Source organism: Panthera leo, chromosome F3 (assembly GCF_018350215.1).
Source record: "Panthera leo isolate Ple1 chromosome F3, P.leo_Ple1_pat1.1, whole genome shotgun sequence".
NCBI classification, from domain to species: domain Eukaryota; kingdom Metazoa; phylum Chordata; class Mammalia; order Carnivora; family Felidae; genus Panthera; species Panthera leo.
Window position 1 is genome coordinate 28314642 of NC_056696.1, and position 22085 is coordinate 28336726.

Consider the following 22085-nt stretch of genomic DNA (forward strand, 5'->3'; position numbering starts at 1 on the left):
TGCAGAGCCTGACACAGGACTTCATCCCACCCATAAGATCATGACCTGAGCCAAAATTGAGAGTCAGACGCCTAACCCACTGGGTCAACCCAGAGCCCTAAGAGTCAGCTGTAATCTATTTCTTGATTACGGTGGCATTTATAGGGATGGATAGATAGATAAAAAAGACTCAGAAATATATAGATATAGTAGCTACATCTATTTGACAAATGTATCTTACATATGTATCAAAACTCATCAAACAGTATACTTATAATGGATAGATTTTATTATTTGTAAATTATACATCATAAAATCAGTATATATATTTGAAAGATTTTATTTTTGTATGTATGTATGTATTTGAGAGAGAAAGAGAGAGCAGGGGACAGGCAAAGGAAGAGGGAGAGAGAGAGGATCTTAAGCAGCCCCACGTCCAGCACGGAGCCTGACGCAGGGCTCCATCTCACCCCCATGAGATTGTGACCTGAACTGAAATCAAGAGTCAGACACTTAACCAAATGAGCCACCCATGCCTCATAAAGTCAATATATTTTTTAAAAGCTTACTCTAGGACAGACATTTAGAGTTTCTCCATCTTTTTTTCCAGCGTCTGTATCACTCACATGTATAATATACTACAATAAATGGTGCCTCTTAATTCAATAGTGTATGGCTCCCAATGAAAGTCACTGATTAAAAGTATGTATTTGCGGGGCACCTTGGTGGCTCAGTCGGTTGAGCATCTGACTTCGGCTCAGGTCATGATCTTGTGGTTCATGAGTTCGAGCCCCACGTCAGGCTTTGTGCTGACAGCTTGGAGCCTGGAGCCTGAAGCTTCGGATTCTGTGTCTCCCTCTCTCTCTCTCTGCCCCTCCCCTGCTTGCACTCTGTCTCTCTCTCTCTCTCAAAAGTAAACATTAAAAAAAATAATTTAAATAAATAAATAAAATAAATCTTTGAAAAAAAGAAAGTATTTATTTGCTAGATGTTAGAAACCCATTACAGTGACGACCAAATTTACTCAGCATGACTAAAAAGAAAAGGGCTCTCAATGGCTCTTACTTCACAGATTTGGCGAGCTGCATCTGTGGTGAGGCGAGCAGTCTCTGTTTGCTGAGCAGCTATTTTACAAGTTGCTTCCTGCAGGACTTCGGTGACTTCCCGCTGTGACTTGACCACCTGCTGTAATGATTCTGCATGGACCTGAAAATAAAAAGGAGCAAAAAGAGAGCTTATGTTATGTTATGTCACAGTCTCTCCCTACCCCAAATTAGCTTTAATTTGTAAAATTGTTTCATGGATCAAATGCCTTGTAAAATAAAACATTAGACTATTATCTGGGTTTCTTGTCTTAAAATCTAGAGTCTTAAAATCACTGCTGGAGTTTAATTTTTAACTCCAGTGTTCATGAGTTGAGGTTTCTTTAAACAAGTAACTGCAGGGCACCTGGGTGGCTCAGTTGGTTAAGCGGCCGACGTCGGCTCAGGTCATGATCTCACGGTCCGTGAGTTCGAGCCCCGCGTCGGGCTCTGTGCTGACCGCTCAGAGCCTGGAGTCTGTTACAGATTCTGTGTCTCCCTCTCTCTGACCCTCCCCCGTTCATGCCCTGTCTCTCTCTGTCTCAAAAATAAATAAATGTTAAAAAAATTTTTTTTTAAAACAAGTAACTGCTATGTACCTCAGTTGCCGCTTCTCTAAATTGGGGATAAATCCTGACTAATTTATTTCACAGGAATCAAATGACAGGAAATTACCCCATATGGCATAACGTATGAAAGCACTATTATTTACATCTTTTCTTTTATACTCCTATATAATTAAAAGAATACTAACACCATTTCAAAGATACAAATTTAGGTACAAATAACTGGTACCTGTTGCAAAAATAAGTACCTGAGCTGCTTTGTTTCGGGTTTCTTCTAATTGTCTCTGACACTCCAGAGCCTCTTGTTCAGCCTTCAATTTCAAAAGGGCCAAGTCTCTTTCATGGCGTTGCTGCTGCGCCTTCAAAATTAAAAAATGATCAACTATTAATTCTAAGACGCTAAACTATTTTAACACAGTGACTATATTACACGTAATGCTATTTTCCTAACACAAATTTTTTGAAGCAACCAGTGAGAGCTTAAAGGAAAGACAGCAAATAGGATGGACACAAATCATTTATCAAAGACTTAATGACCACCTACTATGTGTCAAATAATGTAGTAATATAAAAAATTTCCAAGGCACACAGGACTAAGAACTCATACTAAAAAGCTGGATTCAAAGCAAAATCGATAGTACCTCTTTTTTTTTTTTTTTTTTTAATTTTTTTTTTTTAAACGTTTATTTATTTTTGAGACAGAGAGAGACAGAGCATGAACAGGGGAGGGGCAGAGAGAGAGGGAGACACAGAATCTGAAACAGGCTCCAGGCTCTGAGCGGTCAGCACAGAGCCCGACGCGGGGCTTGAACTCACAGACCGTGAGATCATGACCTGAGCCGAAGTCGGACGCTTAACCGACCGAGCCACCCAGGCGCCCCAGTACCTAACTCTTTAGAAGAGATTAAAATGTCCTATGTGTAAACATAAAGATAACACCTCACATCTCAGAATTTTATGATTCCTTTATTTTGGCTGTGAAGGAGCAGTTTCATAAAAATGTTGCCCCAAAGAAGGTCTCCTTCTCACCAGGACCCTTTGTTTCCATTATTCCATACAATGCTACCTATAAATTTATATTTTTTTCATTGGTTCTGGAATAGTGCTAAATGTAGGTTTTCTAAAGGTGGTGAGGTTGTATATAAAGTTATACAATGCCCTGCACAAATACGAAAGCCCAGAATTATAATTATATTCATAAAATGGTAGAAAAACTCAGTGCTTTTTTGGATTCCTAGGTAAGCATGGCTCTGGGGTCATTTCTCCATTCCAGTGACATAACCACCATAGTTGTTATAAGTCCCTCCCCCTTCTCCTGAAGGGAACACTTGGAAATGTCTGGGAAATTTTTGCTGTCATGACTGGACAGTACTGCTGTCATTTGTTGGGAGAGGTGCAGGAATGCTGAACTTCTTGCAAAGTATGGGACAATTCCACACAAAGAACACTCTTTAGATATTTGGGAAGGAACAACTACAATATAAAATCGGAAGAAAAAACTATTTACAATAGCACCAAAAGACATAAAATATTTGGGAAGAAATTTAAAAATGTGTAAGATCTTGGGGCACCTGGGTGGCCCAGTAGGATAAGTGACCAACTCTTGATTTTGGCTCAAGTCATGATTTCGCAGTTCGTGAGTTTGAGCCCCACATCAGGCTCTGTGCTGATGGTGCAGAGCCTGCTTGGGATTCTCCCTCTCTCCTCTCTCTGCCCCTCCTATGTGTTCTCTCTCTCTCTCTCCCTCTCTCTCTCTCTCTCTCTCTCTCTCTCTCTCTCTCTCTCTCTCAAAATAAGTAAAATAAACTTTTAAAAACATTTTTTAAATGTGTAAGATCTTTACACTGAAAATTACATTGCTGAAATATTTTTAAAACCTAAGTAGACACAGATATCACATTCATGAATTAGAAAATGCCACCGTTAAGATATAAAGTCTTGAGAATGTAAGCTGGTGCAGCCACTCTGGAAAACAGTATAGAGGTTCCTCAGAAAACTAAAAATGGAACTACCCTACGGCCCAGCAATTGCACTACTAGGTATTTATCCAAGGGATAGAGGTGTGCTGTTTCAAAAGGACACATGTACCCCCATGTTTATAGCAGCACTATCAACAATAGCCCAAGTATGGAAAGAGCCCAAATGTCCATCAACAGATGAATGGATAAAGAAGATGTGGTATTGGTATACACACACACACACACACACACACACACACACACAAAGGAGTATTACTCAGCAATCAAAAAGAATGGAATCTTGCCATATGCAACTATGTGGATGGAACTGGAGGGTATTATGCTAAGTGAAATTAGGGCAAGACAAGTATCATATGACTTCACTCATATGAGGACTTTAAGAGACAAAACAGATGAACATAAGGGAAGGGAAGCAAAAATCATATAAAAACAGGGAGGGGGACAAAACATAAGAGGCTCTTAAATATGGAGAACAAACAGAGGGTTACTGGAGGAGGTGTGGGAGGGGGGACAGGCTAAATGGGTAAGGGGCACTAAGGCATCTACTCCTGAAATCATTGTTGCACTATATGCTAACTAATTTGGATGTAAATTTAAAAAATTAAATTAAATTAAAAAAATTTTTTTAATGTTATATAGCACAGGAAAAAAAAAAAAAAAACAACTATAAAGTCTACCCCCAAATTGATCTGACTCTTTTTTTTTAATAATTTTTTAAAATAAGATTTCATAACTTGGGCATTACACTTAATTGAGATTTCTAGATTTTCTTGGAAATCATCTATAGATTCAATGCCATTCAAATCAAAATTATACCACGCATTTTTTTTCCTTTTCTTTTTTTTTGTGTGTAAACTGATAAACTGATTAACTGATTCTAAAAGTTATGCAGAAATGTAAAAAAAAAACCTAAAATGGCCAAAACCACCTTGAGAAAGAACAAAGTTGAAGTAATTACACTCTGATTTCATGACTCACTCTAAAGACATGTTAAAACAGTATGGTGCTGGAGTTAAGGATAGACAAACAGATCAATGGAAAAGGACAGAGTCCAGAAACAGATTGACACATAAGTGACTACTTAATTGTTGATAAAGGTGCCTAGGTAATTTAAGTCTTTTTAAGAAAATAGTGATGAAACAACTGAAAATCTACATGGAGGAAAAGATAAACTTTGGTCCCTTCTTCACACCCCATAATTAACTTGAGATGGTTCACACACTTAAATATAAAAGCCAAAACTATAACACTTTTTGGAAAAACATAAAAGAATATTTTTGTTACAGTACCTTAATATCTTAGGATAGGCAAAGATTTCTTAGAAATCAAAAGGGACTACCATAAAAGAAAAAAATTAAAAACTAGATTTCATTAAAACTAAAATATTCTGCACTTCAAAAGATACAGTTTAAAAATGAAAGGGCAAAAAAGAATTTTTTTTTTAATTAAAAGGCAAGCCAAGGACAGGGAAACAGTACTTGAAATATATCTGAAAAGGACCTGTGTCTAGAATATATAAAGAACTCCTACAACTCAACAACAACCTTATTATGAAATAGGCAAAAAATCTGAATATTCACAAAAGACAATGTGGGAATGGTCAATAAATACACAAAAAGATTATCAACCTATCAGTCATAAAAGAAACACAAATTAAAACCACAATGGGCCACTACTTCACTCTCACTAGGATGCCTAGAATAGCAAATGACAGCAAGGACAGGGAGCAACTGGGACTCTCACATGAGAGTCAGATGTTACAACTACTTTGGAAAACAGTATAACAGTTTCATACGAAGTTAAACATACACTTTTACTTGACCCAAGCAATTACGCTCCTGGGTATTAAGCAAGAAAAATGAAAGCATATGTTGAATACAGAGTTGTAAAAAATATTCATAACAGGAATATTTATAATAGCCCCAAACTGGAAATAATATCAATGTACATCAACAGGAGGAGGGATAAACAAACTATATTACACTGATCAATGGAATATTACTCAGACAAAAATCAACACAAACAAAACAATGGATACTGCAAGGATGAATCTTAAAAACATTATACCACATAAAATAAGCGAAACACAACAGAGTACAAAGTATATTTCCATTTATATGAAGTTTTAGACCAGGCAAAAATAAAACCACAGTGATTAGGAATCAGAACAGTAACTCTCTAGGAGAGAGGATTAACTAAAAAGGACCATGGGTGAACTTTCTGAAGTGACAGAAGTATTCTATATTTTGATTAAGGTGGTGGTTATACTGATCAAAACCAATCGAACTATGGAACACTTAAAATCTGTATATTTTAGTATATTGTAAATACTAAGTTTTATTGTTGTTTTTTTTTTTTTAAAAGATAACCAACAGAACTTTTATGTAGGAACACTACGTAGACCTTTATTAGATGTTTATTCGCTAAGGAAAAGTGCACATTATCCTGGCTTTACCAAATACCTGGATCTCAGAAACTTTTCTTTCTGGTACAAATAAAACATTAAAAGCAAAAACAGAAATAAAAGGTCATCTCTGACTTGTCAGTGAAAAAGACAATACTGAGACCTGTCCAATTAGCTGATGTTCACAGTCATTTTAAAAAGCAGAGAACAAGGAAAATAAAGGATTTGAGAGAGAATGACTGAATTACTGTTTTGCTGCCAAATGTCAGATGTTTCATTTTCTTTTTAGTACTCTGTGTGATAGTTTTCCCACAGTTATTTATAGGTGCTGTATGTCACGCTATTTTTTTCTACTTGGCAGGATAAAGTTTTGTGTGTTGCTGTTGTTACTGTTTTTGTCGTCTACCTCATCATTGAAACGATTTTAAATAGAAAAAGAAAAAACCCAGAAAGCTAAAGAAGAAAACTCCACAAATACCTTTATGATCTGAGCCAGAGACACGCTCTCCTGCTGAGCCAGCGATATGCCCCTAACTCTCTCCACATCTGAGAGCTGGCGCACGGACTCCTCAATGGCACTCAAGTAACTGAGTTCTGCCGCCATTCGATGCTGGAGGCCAGCAGGAGAAAAGCGCTTAGAACCTGGAAGGCATAATAACTGTCAAATGTAAAAAAGCTCACGTGAAGCAACATCTCAGATTTCTGATATTCATTTCTTGTCTTATGACCCAAAACGTGGGCGCCTGGGTGGCTGGGTCAGTTGAGCTGCAGACTCTTGATTTCAGCTCGGGTTGTGATCTCAGAGTCGTGGGATCGAGCCCCAGGTGGGGCTCCACACGGAGCATGGAGGCTACTTAGGATTCTCTCTCTCACTCTCTGCGCCTCTCCCTGCCTCACGCTCTCTCTTTCTCACTCTAAAATTAAATTAATTAATTAATTAAGAGCCAAAAGAGTTTGTTTTCCATTGTGGGAAAAGACAGTGACTTATTAATAGTACAATGTACATTTTTCAGGTGTGTTTGACTAATGCTGACAAAACGGGGAAAATCACCACTGCTGAATCTGTACTTCTTTTCCTGCATAGTTTTTAATACTTCAAAAAGTAATCACATTCACTTGAGATAACATTTCCCTACAGTTCGACTGAAAGAAAAAGGATTTTAAGGGAAAAAAATAGTACTTGAAATTACAACTACATGGATCTACTTGCCTGGTGCCGAGGCCATCTCTGAGGGCGTTCTGCTGGCAGGAGGGTTCATGTCAGTAAAAGGTGCATTAGGCTTAAATCCTGTCACAGATGGAGGCATTATTACCGAGGATTTAGATCTTTCCAATGAAGTTCCTGGAAGGTCAAACTGCAACAATTTCTGGGAACTTGGAGATAGGGGAGAAGTTGGAGTTTTCTGAGATCTTCCCTTGTCTGATGAGACACTAGAAGTTTTGTTTTATAAAGATGTTAGAGAAAGGAAAACTACTTCAAGAACCAGCTAAACATTTCATAAGAACAGCATGCATTACATTCTGTATCTAAACGCTAGCTTTTAAAGGCTGTGTGTGATTCAGGCTTTCAATCATTGAACACAGTCGCCATGTTGAGTGAATGACTAGGAGTAGGTCTCTAACTGCCAGATCTGCAGTGGTGAATGAGCAAGGCACAAACCCTGCCCAAAATAATAAAATAGAAAAGGAGTCTCAATTAAATTGGCACTTAACTCTTTCCTCTACAATGTACATATATAATAAATCACTTATTATAGTGGAGGCAAAACCTTCTAATATACTTAGACCTTGTACAGCAATAAAATTATAGCTATTTATAAAAGGTACAGTCAAGCCTATCTTATAAAAAATGTCTTAAAATATCTCTGAAAGAGAATAAAGTATAATTTTGTATTAAAAATCAAATGACAAAACTTCTCTTTTGTTATCTGTCTTAACCCAGAGCCACAGCAAAAAGTTACTTTCATATTAACCATATTTAAGTACTTTATATATATTCATTTGTTTCCATCTGCCTTTTAATGCTACAGTTCTTTCCTGAACTTTCTAATATGAAGTAATCCCTCAGAAGCAGTCTGACTGGAATAACTCTTAAGGTATTTATTTCAACAGAAGGCACAGGTCTAGTCCCTCTCTGAGAAATTTGGCTCATATTAAAGTTACTATTTCTCATAACAAGAAGATGTTGTCAAGCACTAAACATTTATTTATTGAATAAATTACTTAAGGTACTCCATAAAGCATGTTAGCCCAGTTAACATATTCCTAACACAGTAAAACAAGTTTACTTTTAGCTTTAATAAAACCAGGAGATAGTTTTCAAAGGTAGACATTTCTCCTACACCCAGCATATAAATATTTGAATTAAAGTAGTCTTAAGAGGCACTTCCTTGTTTACCGTGACCTTTAACTTACTATTCATGGTTTATAGAAATACTATTTCTAGTAGTCTGACAACTTCATTTATGGAACATAAAAAGAATTTTATTACTTCTGTCTAATAGATTTCCAAGAAAGAGTTACAACACAATATCAAAACCAAGTACTCTGCCTGAACCTCACCTTACAGTTTTATAAGCTGAATTTTTATTGCTCTGCCCAGAAGATTTACCTAGACTAGTATTTCCAAAACTATGCTTCCAGTGATACTAACAAGTTTCCCCAAAAATAAAAAGAACAGAAAGCTAAAGAGCTTGGGGACAGAGAGTGACTAAGCCAAATAAGCTAAGAAAAAAATGGGTGAAATAATTTTTTAAAAATCTGACACTTCTGGGGTGCCTGGGTGACTCAGTTGGTTGAGCGTCTGACTTTGGCTCAGGTCATGATCTCACGGTTCCTGAGTTAGAGCCACGCATAAGGCTCTCTGCTGTCAGCACAGAGCCCACTTCAGATCCTCTGTCCCCCTCTCTCTCTGCACCTCTCCTGCTCCCATTATCTCTCTCAAAAATAAATAAACATTTTTTAAAAATCTGGACTCTTCATCAAAGCTTCAAATCATTTTATCCACTGTGAATCTCCATGGGGAGAAGAGTTCTAGTCTATAGTATGGACCATTTATCAAACTTATTTGGCTATGGATTCTGTTTCAGAAATGTTTAACTTTACAGATTTTGGTAAATAAATCATCAGAATATCTCTAAAGAAAGGTAGTTTTCTGAATTCCAAAATCAATGAAAAAGAAATTAAAATTCTATTTTAAATACAGCAATGATGGTATTAACAATATAAGATATGTAGCATGAAAGCATTAAAAATGATTATCTGTATGTGACACTGCACTACTGTACTAGAAAAAGCATACAGTTAGTTTAAACTTCCAGAAGGACAAAATCAGTGCAATAGATAAAAAGCCATGTGAACAGGGGCACCTGGGTGGCTCAGTTGGTTGAGTGTGGATTCTTAATTTCAGCCCAGGTCATGATCTCAGAGTTGTGAGATTGAGCCCAGTGCCAGGCTCCACGCTGAGTGTGGAGTCTGTTTAAGATTCCACATTCTTGGGGGGCCTGGGTGGCTCAGTCAGTTAAGCATCCGACTTCGGCTCAGGTCATGATCTCGCGGTTTGTGGGTTCGAGCCCCACGTGGGGTTCTGTGCTGATAGCTCAGAGCCTGGAGCCTGCTTCGGATTCTGTGTCCCCCCCTCTCTCTGCTCCTCCCCTGCTCATACTCTGTTCTCTCTGTCTCTTAAGAAACGTTAAAAAGAAAATTTTTTTTAAGAGTAAAAAAAAAAAAGATTCCCTCTCCCTCTGCCCCTCCCCTGCTCACACATGTCCACGTATCCACTCTTTCTCTCGAAAAAAAAAAAAAAAAAAAAAAAAAGAAAAGCCATGTGGGCAAAGGAATAGAAACTGTACATGAAGAAATAACTGAAGGTCATTTGTAAGCAACACGTTAAATGTATACTATAGAATATTAAAAAGAAGAAAAAAAGAGTATGTAAGCCCTGTAATCAATAGAAGAGTGAGATTTCAAAATCTGCTTGAGTTATCAAGTAAGTTGAGCAGGAGAGAAAAGTTTGAGGAAGAAACAAACAATGAGACAAAAGGATGCTAAGTAGTTGTGTTAAAAGAGTGGAAGAACACAGATGAGAAGAATGTATGGACCAAGGGAATGAGATAGTTCGTGACAGCCTAGTGAAACACTTCAAGTAAAGTTAAGTTCTTGGGAGTTCATCTGCAGAGTAGCTGTGAGCTTGCAGAGTACCCTAAGGAGGGCAATTGCTTGGTCAAAGGATGAGTCAACATAACAACTGTGGCAATGGCATTTGGAATAGAAAGGTGGATTGTGCTAGAGAAAGAATACTCCCAAGAGAGGCTATAATAGTTTAGGTGAGAGATGACCATATATTAAAATATAAAGACTCAAACTATGAACCAAACCACAAAGGCTATTCAGAAAATACAGCAATTTATTGAATGGATTCTCTGAACATCAAAGATATTGTAACTTTAATTAAATATGAATTACAGGATAAAATACGTATTACTTTACCTCACAGAATGCCCAGAAAGATCCTCTAAAACGCTATCAGTGTCAAGAGTCTGCTCAAAGTCTTTAACAGAAACTTTGCTACTGGTCCCAGATTTCTTTCCTTGATGAGAGCCACGTTCTGAGCCAGAGTGTACTTTCTCCTCATCAAGAAGTGAGTTCTGAACATTTCCAGTGAGTGAATCCAGCCCTGTAAAGCAAATTTCTTATAAAGCTGATTCCCAATGTTAGAAGCTCCTGAGAAGTAACTGATACCTCGATTTCAACAAAGTAATAAAATGTACAGGTCAGAGTATTTAAAAACTGGCTTATTTTTAAAAGTTATTTTTCGGGGCGCCTGGGTGGCTCAGTCGGTTGAGCGTCTGACTTCAGCTCAGGTCACGATCTCGCGGTCCGTGAGTTCGAGCCCTGCGTCGGGCTCTGGGCTGATGGCTCAGAGCCTGGAGCCTGCTTCCGATTCTGTGTCTCCCTCTCTCTCTGCCCCTCCCCCGTTCATGTTCTGTCTCTCTCTGTCTCAAAAATAAATAAAAAACGTTAAAAAAATAAAAAAAAATAAAAAAAATAAAAGTTATTTTTCATATATAAAATAAAGTAGTCCATCCTTCTGCTTCCATTTAAGGAGACTGAAGTTTCTTCCATTAATATCCTCCACTTGCTGTTAAAAAACAAATTGTTCTTAAATCGAATGGTAAAAAAAGACAAGCATATTAAGCAAGAATGAAGTACTACCCTATCTCTATGAAAAAGTAACCAAGAATAAGTTTTTCAAGGATAAAACCCAGGAGTGGGAGAAAAATGGTATCAAATGCCACTGAACTACACAACCATTTTGAAGAATTTATGACAAGAACCACAGACCAGATTCATAAAACTGGTCTTATTTTCTAACTCAGAATAATCTTACTTCTAGGAGTATCTTAAATAGATTATTGAAATAAACACAAATTATGCATGATATTCAATGTACAACTTTAAAATTTTTTAAATTTCAACCTAAACCTCCAACAACTGCAGAGTTGTCTAAATTACATAGATAATAGTAACTTGAACATTTAAATAACACTTTGTAATTTAAAATGCATTCCACATGTTACTTTATGGCTCTTGTAAACATGTTATGAACTGAATACCATCTGCTCAACTTACTAACGAGGTAACTAGAAATCTGTGAAGCTAAATAACTTGCCGGAGGATACGTGGTCAAAAACACAGGCCTCATGACTTTAAGTCCAGTGCATGTGATGTGTGTATCAACAGCAACATGGAGAAGTATTTGTTACATTTAAAAAAGCAGGGAAATGGGGCGCCTGGGTGGCTCAGTCGGTTAACCATCTGACTTTGGCTCCGGTCATGATCTCACAGTTCATGAGTTCGAGCCCTGCATTGGGCCCTGTGCTGACAGATCAGAGCCTAGAGCCTGCTTCTTCAGATTCTGTCTCTCTCTCTTTCTCTCTCCCCCTTCCCCTGCTGCACTCTCTCTCTCTCAAAAATAAATAAACATTAAAAAAAGGGGGAGGGGGAATAAGGGGAAAAATGAGGGGCACTCGGGTGGCTCAGCTGGTTAAGTGTCTTGACTTAGGCTCTGGTCATGATCTCAAGCTTCATGAGTTTGAGCCCCACATCAGGCCCTGTGTTGACAGCTCAGAGCCTGGAGCTTTCTTCAGATTCTGGGTCTCCCTCTCTCTCTGCCCCTACCCTGCTTGTGCGCGCTCTCTCTCTCTCTCTCTCAAAAATAAACATTAATTAATTAATTAATTACATAAATACATAAATAAACAAATAAAAAGTGAAAACAACCATAGCATATGAAAAGTATTAAGCCCAACAAGCAATCAAAGAAATGCAAACCACCTCAAATAAGATGCCATTTCTTCATTATTAGATTAGCAAATATTTTTAAGCCCTGAGTGTTATTCAGTACATACAGAAAAGGATACTCATTGTTTTCATGGGAGTGCAAACTGATACATCCTTTCTGGAGGACAGCTTAAAAATGCATAAAAATAATTTTTGTTCCCCTTTGACTCCAAAATTTCACCTCATTTGTGGTAATTCATTCTAGGATGCTATGTAAAGATGTGCACCATGAATTAGATATGCTGATCACATTATCACAAGGGGGGGCTAAAAACACACAAATGATCTAAGGAATTATCAATCAGAATGGACTCTATAATCTAAAACCTATTTATGATCCCTAGGCCAAAAGCAAGCTGCTAATACTGGGTATCTCTAATTTTTCCATAATAAAAATGAATTTCTTTTTTCATTTAAATTTATAAATTTAATTATAATTTAATTCATTCATTATTCTTTATTCATTAATTCTTTATTCTTTGAAAACAAGCACACGATTTAAAAATTGCTCTTGATTTCAACCAACTAGAAACTGTAATATTTGTCCCTACTTTAAAAGATTGCCAAATGAGAGTATATTTATATATTTTAAAGTTAAATTAAGATAAAAATATTTTCTTATGATTATCACTTTAATCTACTGAGGACTTTCAACCATTATTGAGATTATTTTTGTATGAGCAGGCAGACACTCTTTTTCACCACTAGATGGAGCATATACAACAAAAATTACACTGATTTTAGAACTTGGGTACACAGGAGAAACTAAGTTTTACATGATGCAGTATAAAGTACATTATATAGGGTTTGCTTGTTTTTAAAGGCATTGTAAGAGGGGATCGGGGTAAATGAATTCCACAAAACACTACCTATATTTCATCTAGTTATATTTTAGATCATTTTTTAAAACTTACGAGTATTGCTTATACTCATATTTAATATATCATAATATTTTAAGTTGTATAGTATATTATGGTAGAAGGCAAGCTGGATTTGGGAGTCAGAAGTCATTATCCAGGCTTTACCAACAACTGGCTAGTAACCTTAGGTGAGACACTAAGAAAGCAGGAGCGCCTGTGTGGCTCAGTCGGTTATTTGTCCAACTCTTAATTTTGGCTCAGGTCTTGATCTCATGGTCATGAAATCAAGCCCCACATCGGGCTCTGTGGTGTCAGGCTCTGTGCTGGGCATAGAGCCTACTCAAGATACTTTCTCTCTCCCTCTCCTTCTGCCCCTCTCCCGCACAAGCATGCACATGCATGTTCTCTCTCAAATAAATAAAAACAAAAACAAAACAAAACAATTGCAAAATAAAAGAACTGAGCAAGTTCAGCACATCCCAAAATGTGTCCAGCTGAATCCAAATGACCTAACATGTTGATGGAAGAAATGATTCTGTGAACAAATAAATTCGGAAAATACTTCATACTGATGCCTCAAGACTCATCCTAAAATAAATAGCGCATGTTGGCATATTAAATGTGTTGATAAATCCTGTAGGAAAAAAGCTTACTTCACTCTAAAAGCATTCCCAAATTTATGGAACCATGGAGCTCTTTTATATCAGAACACTTCTGAAGCAGCCTATCTGACTGCATCAGTATTTCATAAAAAAAGACAGACACTGGCAAGTGTTGGTAAAATGATGTCTAATGTTCCCACCAAAAACTTTCAGAACAATCTATAAGAGAGTTATGCTAGCTAATGATTAAGAAATAATTTCTCCTAGTGCTCTCCTATTAGGGGTATAAAGTGGCATTAACTTTCTGAAGGGCTATTTGGCAAAATGTATCCAAATTCCTTTTTTTTTTTTAAGCTTATTTATTTTTGGAGAGACAGAGAGAGAGAAAGAGAAAGAGAGAGAGTGCAAAAGCAAGCGAAGGGCAGAGAGAGGGAGAGACAGAATCCCAAGCAGGCTCTGCAATGTCAGTGCAAAAGCCCGATGCAGGGCTCAAACTCAGAAACTCTGAGATCATGACCTGAACAGAGATCAAGAGTTGGACACTAAACCAACTGAGCTACCCAGGCGCCGCAAAATATATCCAAGTTCTAAACATGACATACTCCTTGCCCCATTACCTCACTTCTAGGATTTTACCTTACGGGAAAGAACCAGATTAATGCATAAAAATACATTTATAAGGATATTCAATGCAGCAGTGTTCATAATGGAAAACAGAAATAGAGAATAACCTAAATGTCCAGGAACAGGAAATCTGCTAAATAAATTACAACATATTAAAACAATAAAACATTAGATAGTCATTACAAAGGGTGATCCATATTTACTGACAGAGAAAGGTATCTGTAACCCACTGACAGAACAAAACAGCATGTAAAAAAAATGTGATCCCATATATGTAACATCTCCTATTTACATATGCCTACAAATTGTCTAGAAGGAATCTTACTAAAAATCTTAACTTCTTTTACAACTATTCATCCATCTATAATCCTTGATTTTTTATCATTGCAAATGTATTCCTTTTGTATTAAACAAAGGATTTATAATGTTATATATCAAAAGGCATTGTTTTAATGACAAAAAAATATGAAAACTAATTATGTTTTATCACAAAGAAATGCATCTAACTTCTTATGGAATTAAATTATACCTTTAGATCGCTACCACAAAATGACTGGTAAGAGAAAACACTACCATGTAGAATTCCACTTACATTCTTTTTTTCCTTTCTTCCCTTTAGAAGACGCAGATGAGCGAGACGATGCAGCAGACTGGGCCCCTGACGAGCGCTGGGAGGTAATGTCCACAGAGGACAGGTCATAGGCAGATTTTCTGCTACAATGGTCCTCCTGAAGGCCCACACTGCCAGCTGCGATACTGCCAAAGAACAAGCGACAGTGGTTAAAGAATGACTAAAAAACCCTAAAACCACTAAAACTGTAGATATTTTAAAATCTATTAATCACAAGGAGAATATAACCATAATCAAAGATAACCTTCCACCTTCCTGTTTTGGTTTCTTACTACCATAAGTTTAGATTGTTCCCTGTGGCTTAACTTATTACTGAAAAAAATCTAAGGGAGTTATCTACTGTAGTGAAACCAATAAAAATGGGTAATTCAGACACTTAAAAGTAAAAATACAGGGGTGCCTAGGTGGCTCAGTCAGTTGAGCGTCCAACTCTTCGTTTTGGCTTAGGTCATGATCTCATGGTTTGTGGGATCGAGTCTTGCACTGGGTTCCCCACTGACAGCATGGAGCCTGCTTGGAATTCTCTCCCTCTCTTTGTCCTTCCCCCACTCGCATGTGCTCTCTTTCTCTAAGTAAATAAACTTTAAAAGTAATTTAATCTTTTCTTTAGAGTTCAAAATTTAAAACTAGACTTTGCCCACTTTAATTTTAGTAATACTTACTTCCATTAGTCTAACCAGATAGAACTAATTTTCAAAACATCATCCAATAATTTTATATGGATTACAATATGTAATTTGTGAAGAAAATGATATTGAATGTGAGTAATTACAGACTACTTTACATGGTAGCAAGATTTAGGAAGGAAATTCTCCCTGGCAAAGTCTGATTCACTTACTACAGGACTGTGTACAAGTAACATAACCTGGATGCTTCAGTTTCCTCTCTATAGCAGGAATAGTAGCAATAATACTTGCCACATCAGGCTATTGTAAGAATGAGTTAATACAAGCAAAGTCCCCTCAGTCCTCTCAGTGCCTTGTACATTGTGTCTAATAAATATTAACATTATAACTTTATAGTATAGTTTTATACTATATTATATTATATACTATAGTATCTATTGTATCAATTAAGAATTAATTAAATTAATTGATTAATAATACTATATTAACATGATTAATATAATTTTTCAAAGGCTTGCAAGAGTTTAGACGTTCTCCCAATTAGGAAAAAATAAATACTGATTTACTTGGGATCATGGAGTCAAGGATCTAACGGGTCATCCTCAATTCTATCACAGAAAACCATTTCTTAATCCCCTTACATTAGTACACCATGGGATAGTTTCCCAACATCCTCCTCTACCAGGGGTTCGCAGATTGATTTAACAACTTACATTCTGCTTACTATGTGCCAGGCCGTGTTCTAAGTACTTTTTATTTCACTGAATATTCATAACATGCTATGAGGCAGGAACGATTTATTTTCCCTATTTTACAGAGAAGGAAACCGAAGCAGAGAGGGTTAAACAGTATGCCTGAAGACAAACAACTAGTATCAGGAGAGCCAGGATTTCAACCCAGACAGTCTGGATCCAGAGCCCATGCTCTTAATAAGTACTATGCAGCCTCTACACTGTGTCTTCAAACAAAGGAAAGTAAGAGTCACACCACAGTTCTCATTTGTAAAGTTTTCTCACTCTTTGGATTTTAGTCCATATTGTCAACATTTTCTTACTTAGGTTCAAGAGCTGATTTTCTTTCTGTCAAAGTCCCACTCCCTGGAGAGGAGACAAAGTCATCTTCATATGAAACACTGCTCACAGGGGTCGTGACGGCATTTAAAGGCCGCGAGGCTGAGGTTCCTCTTTCCAACCTGTCTTCAAACCCTGTCAAAAGTAGTAGTTGAAATATGCTTTAAAACAAAAACAAAACCACTACCAGCAAAGCATTCCACAAGATGGGGATTAACAACGTGGATTTAGGGAACGTTTTAGTTTGCTTTTATTAGTGCTTCTTTTCAATTTATCTTTATATCTAACAATACATTTTAAACATTTTATTAATGAAATTTGCCAACATACAAGTAGAGAAAATAGCATAATGAAACCAAGGAATCCATCACGCAGCTTCAAGAATTACTTCCTATTCCCTTCATTTCTCACTCCCCTCCCCAGACTATTTGGAAGCAAATCCTAAGTAAGATATCATTTCAACTCTAAGTATTTCAGTTTAACTATAAAATCTTAATGAAAATCTAAAAGGATTTAAGAAAAAACACAATTTTCTTACAAAAAAATGTGGGTATTGTTTAAAAAGCATTTTGAGGGGTGCACGGGGGGCTCAGTCGCTTGAGCATCTGACTTCAACTCAGGTCATGATCTCACAGTTCGTGGGTTCGAGCCCCGTGTCGGGCTCTGTGCTGATAACTCAGAGCCTAGAGCCTGCTTCAGATTCTGTGTCTCCCTCTCTCTCTGTCCCTCCCCAACTCACACTCTGCCCCACCCCCCCCAATAAATAAAGAAATAAATTTTTTAAAAATTAAAAAATAAAAAGCATTTTGCTTTCATCAAAAATACTTTAAAAATACCCCATATAGAAATAGTGTTAATACAGAAATAAATGTTAAACAAAAAGAGACCAACAGCATGTAATAGGCCTGCACAAGATCATAACAAAGTAGCTAAATACGAATTCTAGAAAAATGCACTGCAATACCCAGTTAAGCCTAAATGAACAGATGAAATCAATTCACTTATCAAATAAGTTGCTCACTGTGTAGAATGGAAATAAAAAACCCACAGATATCAATAGCTGACTTAAGGCTCAGCCTCATTCTCTGAACTGGAAATTCTAAGGTTATGTTAGCATAAAATGAGTAGCATCCACCTACAGTAGAAGAACAGAGAAAGGGATTTGAAGGAATTGAGTCTATCAGGGAGAAGAAAGAAACTTTAGAAGTTAATTGTTTCACAACCCCAATATATAGCTACATTACTGTTCGAAGTCTGAATATTTTTAAAATTAGGTTTAACAAGCAGTAGTAGTTTCCATATTAGAAATGTTACTACAGTTGCCCCTCAGTTCTTGACCACTATATTCCCAATGACTCACCAATCAGTGTATTAGGAAATACAGCTATTTTCTATCTAAATACATACCCATGGTCACAGAAAACCTAGTGTATATTTGATACATACCTATCCCAAACACCACCTATGAAGTAGACCAAAATTTCTACAACTACCTATCAACTATGGTTCATGACAGTAACAACTAAAAAATGAAATTTTAAAGATTAAATTGTAATACTCTAGTGGAAGCTTGCAGATAATTTAGATTAACTTAGACTAATTTAGACAATAAGTCCCCACTATCCTCATAATGAATAATGAAAATTTGTACTTAAGTATTATCTTGTACAGAATTATTAAATGATTTATCTTAACACACAAATAGCACAAGGCTTAGTTATTTTTCTCACCTTTTCCATACAACTGATAGGATTTTGTAAAAATATTAATGACACTATGTGGACTTCCCTTTGCCAATTCTTCCCATGGTCCTTTGCTTTGTGTACCACCTATGTGCCCAAAAAGTGGCAAGAATTTTTCGGCTTCCTTCTGAAATTCTTTGATGGGTTCATAACCATTTCTTTCACCAGCACAAAATTCCTTTTCCTTTAAGATTTCTGCTACCTTCAATGGGGGCTGTCCATCATGGCCTCCCTCTTCTTCAGAGAGACTCCCTTCACTAAGAAGAGGCCCTTCACTAACTGAATCTGTGCTGGAACCAAGAGACAATTTGGCTTTGTCTTGAGAACAAGCTTGCATATCAGAGCTAGAAGAGTCAGTCTGCCTCTTACACAATTGTGTCAGCAGCCCTTCTGGTTTGGGACCGGGGATCGCATTCTAAACCTTGATATGGCACTGTGAGGTCTTATCATCTCAGGAAGCTTTTTAAATTCACTAAGGTTGCCTACACCAGGAAGATCGTCATCAAAAGTTGCATGAGATACACAGGTTCCCATCATCTTTTGAATTCGGGCAGAGAAAATATCTTCAGTATCCTCTTTCATAGGTGGACTTGGAGCCTTCGTCCAAGATCCATCCTCTTGGGGTGTTCGCTGTACATCATACTCAGTGCTCCATACTGACCCATAGTTAATGTTAGCCCCAGCTAATTTCTTGGCTTCACTTTCAATCCTGCTGGACAGAGAAGCAGCTGTTGCTTTCAAGGCTTCAATACGATCCAGTTTACTTTTATACTGGCTGGCACTAGGTTTTAACAAGGCATCTGGATGAGCAGCTGGTGAGGTCAGATATGGTTGAGGTGTAAAAGTTAATGGCCCTGAGGCCATATTATGATTCTTCCTGGGTGGTAAAATAGATTCAAAATCCTTATTCAAAATTCCTACATGCTCTAGACTCAAGAGATGGGAGAGTAAATTTCCAGCTGTTCCAGCAAGAGGCTGTGGTTGAGAATTGTGGACTCGTGGGCTCAATCTGTCAGGCTGCATCCAAGTAGGTTCCATCAGGTCCTTTCTAGAAATGAAAGTCACAGTATGTTAGTTAAGACAGTAACTCATGACTAAGCCACCAGTTTTTTTAACTTTTTTTTTTCTCATAAGAGTAACACATACTCACCACCAAAAAAAAAAAAAGGACAGGCAAAGAGGATAAAAAAGACAGCGATCTCTCATAGCTAAACAATGAGAAATAGGCACTATTAATATTTCATTTAGAATTATATCTTTTCCAAACATTTTTCTATGTGTGTGTTGTGTTCTGGCATTGTTATTTTCATAAAAATGGAACGTCATGCAAACTGCTTTCTTCAACTAAGACATATTTTTTAAACTATTAATTAAAGAGAAGGCTTTATAACCTTTAAAACTCTGTGAACAAAATTCTTCACAACATGGCTCTACTCCTTCCTTTAAAAATAATGTTATATATGGGGCGCCTGGGTGGCTCAGTTAGTTGAGCGTCCGACTTCGGCTCAGGTCATGATCTCACGGCTCGTGAGTTCGAGCCCCACGTCGGGCTCTGTGCTGACAGCTCAGAGCCTGGAGCCTGCTTGGGATTCTGTGTGTGTGTCTCTCTCTCTGCCCCTAACCCACTCACATTCTGTCTTTGTCTCTCTCAAAAATAAATAAAGATTAAAAAAAAAAATTTTTAAATAATGTTATATAAAAGAGAAATGCTTAAGGTTGCTAACTACTAACATAGGCATGAGTCATTATTCTAATCAACAAATATTTAATAAATGTTTATGTTTAACATTGTACATACTGAAGAAATAAGGAGATTATTACGATGTCTTTTTTTTCAAGATTTTATTTTTAAGCAATCTCTACATCATAGGGCTAGAACTCATGACCCCAAGATCAAGAGTCACACTCTCCACCAACTGAGCCAGCCAGGCACCCCTATAATTTCATTCTAAAAAAAAAAAATTAATGAACATCAAACCATGAATACCAATGCAAAACTATGAATACCCATTATGAATATACAATACAGAGAAGGTTGTCCATAAAATAGAGAAACCAAACAAAGATGTCCTAGATGACATTATATAATTCACCTACATTTCCAGACCATGGACATTCTGTATATTTAGAGATATTATAAAAAACAATTAAAGCTCAATGTGAACTATTAAGAAGATGCTTATAAAAAATAACTTGAAGTTTTGTCCTTGGTCTTGTCCATTATTTTTAGATGATGACATAAAGATATTCTTATAAAATTCACAGATGACAGAAAGCTAGGATGCATGGCTAACCCAACAAATCAAATTATGATTCAAAGTTAGCTGGACAGGCTGCAACCAAACTAGTATGGAGAAATGGGAAGCCTTACAAAGTAAATACAAAAGAATTACCTGGAGGAGGGGAAGCAGAGTGAAAAGAGAACTGAAAAGCGTGGAAAGCATGTCACGCAAGGTTTAGTTAGAGGTTGTATAATAGCAATCTTTGGTGTTGAAGGGCTGCTATAAAAAGGGAATGAAGGAAGACTCATGCATAGATTCTATGCCACAAAATATGAAGTGTGAGGTTATTAGGCCTCAAACTAAGCTGGCAGTAATGGGAATACAAAGGAGGTTATAGGGGCACCTGGGTGGCTCAGTCAGTTAAGCATCTGACTCTTGATTTCAGCTCAGGTTATGATCTCACAGTTCATGAGTTTGAGCCCCACATTGGGATCTGTACTGATAGGGAGGAGCCTGCTTGGGATTCCCTCCCTCCCTCTGTCTCTCTCTCTCTCTCAATATAAATGAATAAACTTTAAAAACAAATGAACAACCAAAAAAATGAAGTTATAAACATAAAAGATATTGCTAAGTAAAAATCCAAGATCTTTAAATTCAAGTATTTCAATGCCAATTACGTGCCAGGCACTATGTTGATGATAGAGGCACAGGGGAGACAAAAATGGAAAGACTTAATTCAGTTAAGACTAAATCCTTACTCTTTAGTTTCTAAGATCTAGCAGGGATGAGACACTAATAAATAGCTAAACTACAATCTCATAAGTACTAATATAAAGACAGATAAAGGTCAATAGAGTGTGGAGAGAAAAGAATAAACTCTGCTAGCCAAGGGAAGTGACTTTTGAGCTAGATCTTCAAGGTCTTCAGGGTCAAGTACGTAATTTGGAGTTTTCCACGTAGCTAATGAAGAACATGGGGCAAAAAGGGCATGGAAAAGTAATGCCATGCTTCCAAGCATAAAGTAACTGAGATATGGTAAGACTACTAACAGAAATGGTGAACCTAAGAAATGGGTAGAGGGATGGTGGAGGCAAAAGATTACATATCTCAAGGTGAAGAAATTTGATATTAAAAAAAAGGAAAGGGGTTCCTGGGTGGCTCAGCTGGTTAGGCATCTAACTCTTGACTTCAGCTCAGGTCACAATCTCACAGTTCGTGGGATCGAGCTCCACGTCAGCTCTGCACTGACAGTACATCCTCTCTTCTCTCTCTGCCCCTCCCCTGCTCGTGCACACTTGCTCTCTCTCAAAATAAATAAACCTTAAAAAAAAAAAAAAAAAGGAAAGGAACATGTGC

The 22085-nt window shown here is 37.0% G+C and overlaps 1 protein-coding gene across 1 annotated transcript in view; it reads right to left on the reverse strand.

The window, feature by feature from the left end:
- Positions 1 to 22085, reverse strand: part of CEP350 (centrosomal protein 350) — a 151624-nt gene that overhangs the window by 78135 nt on the left and 51404 nt on the right. Inside the window, 9 exon segments of the mRNA XM_042925558.1 lie at positions 1045 to 1185; positions 1876 to 1986; positions 6489 to 6652; positions 7221 to 7441; positions 10499 to 10685; positions 15031 to 15194; positions 16750 to 16900; positions 18496 to 18915; positions 18918 to 19555. Of these exon segments, the coding sequence (XP_042781492.1) occupies positions 1045 to 1185; positions 1876 to 1986; positions 6489 to 6652; positions 7221 to 7441; positions 10499 to 10685; positions 15031 to 15194; positions 16750 to 16900; positions 18496 to 18915; positions 18918 to 19555 (2197 nt within the window).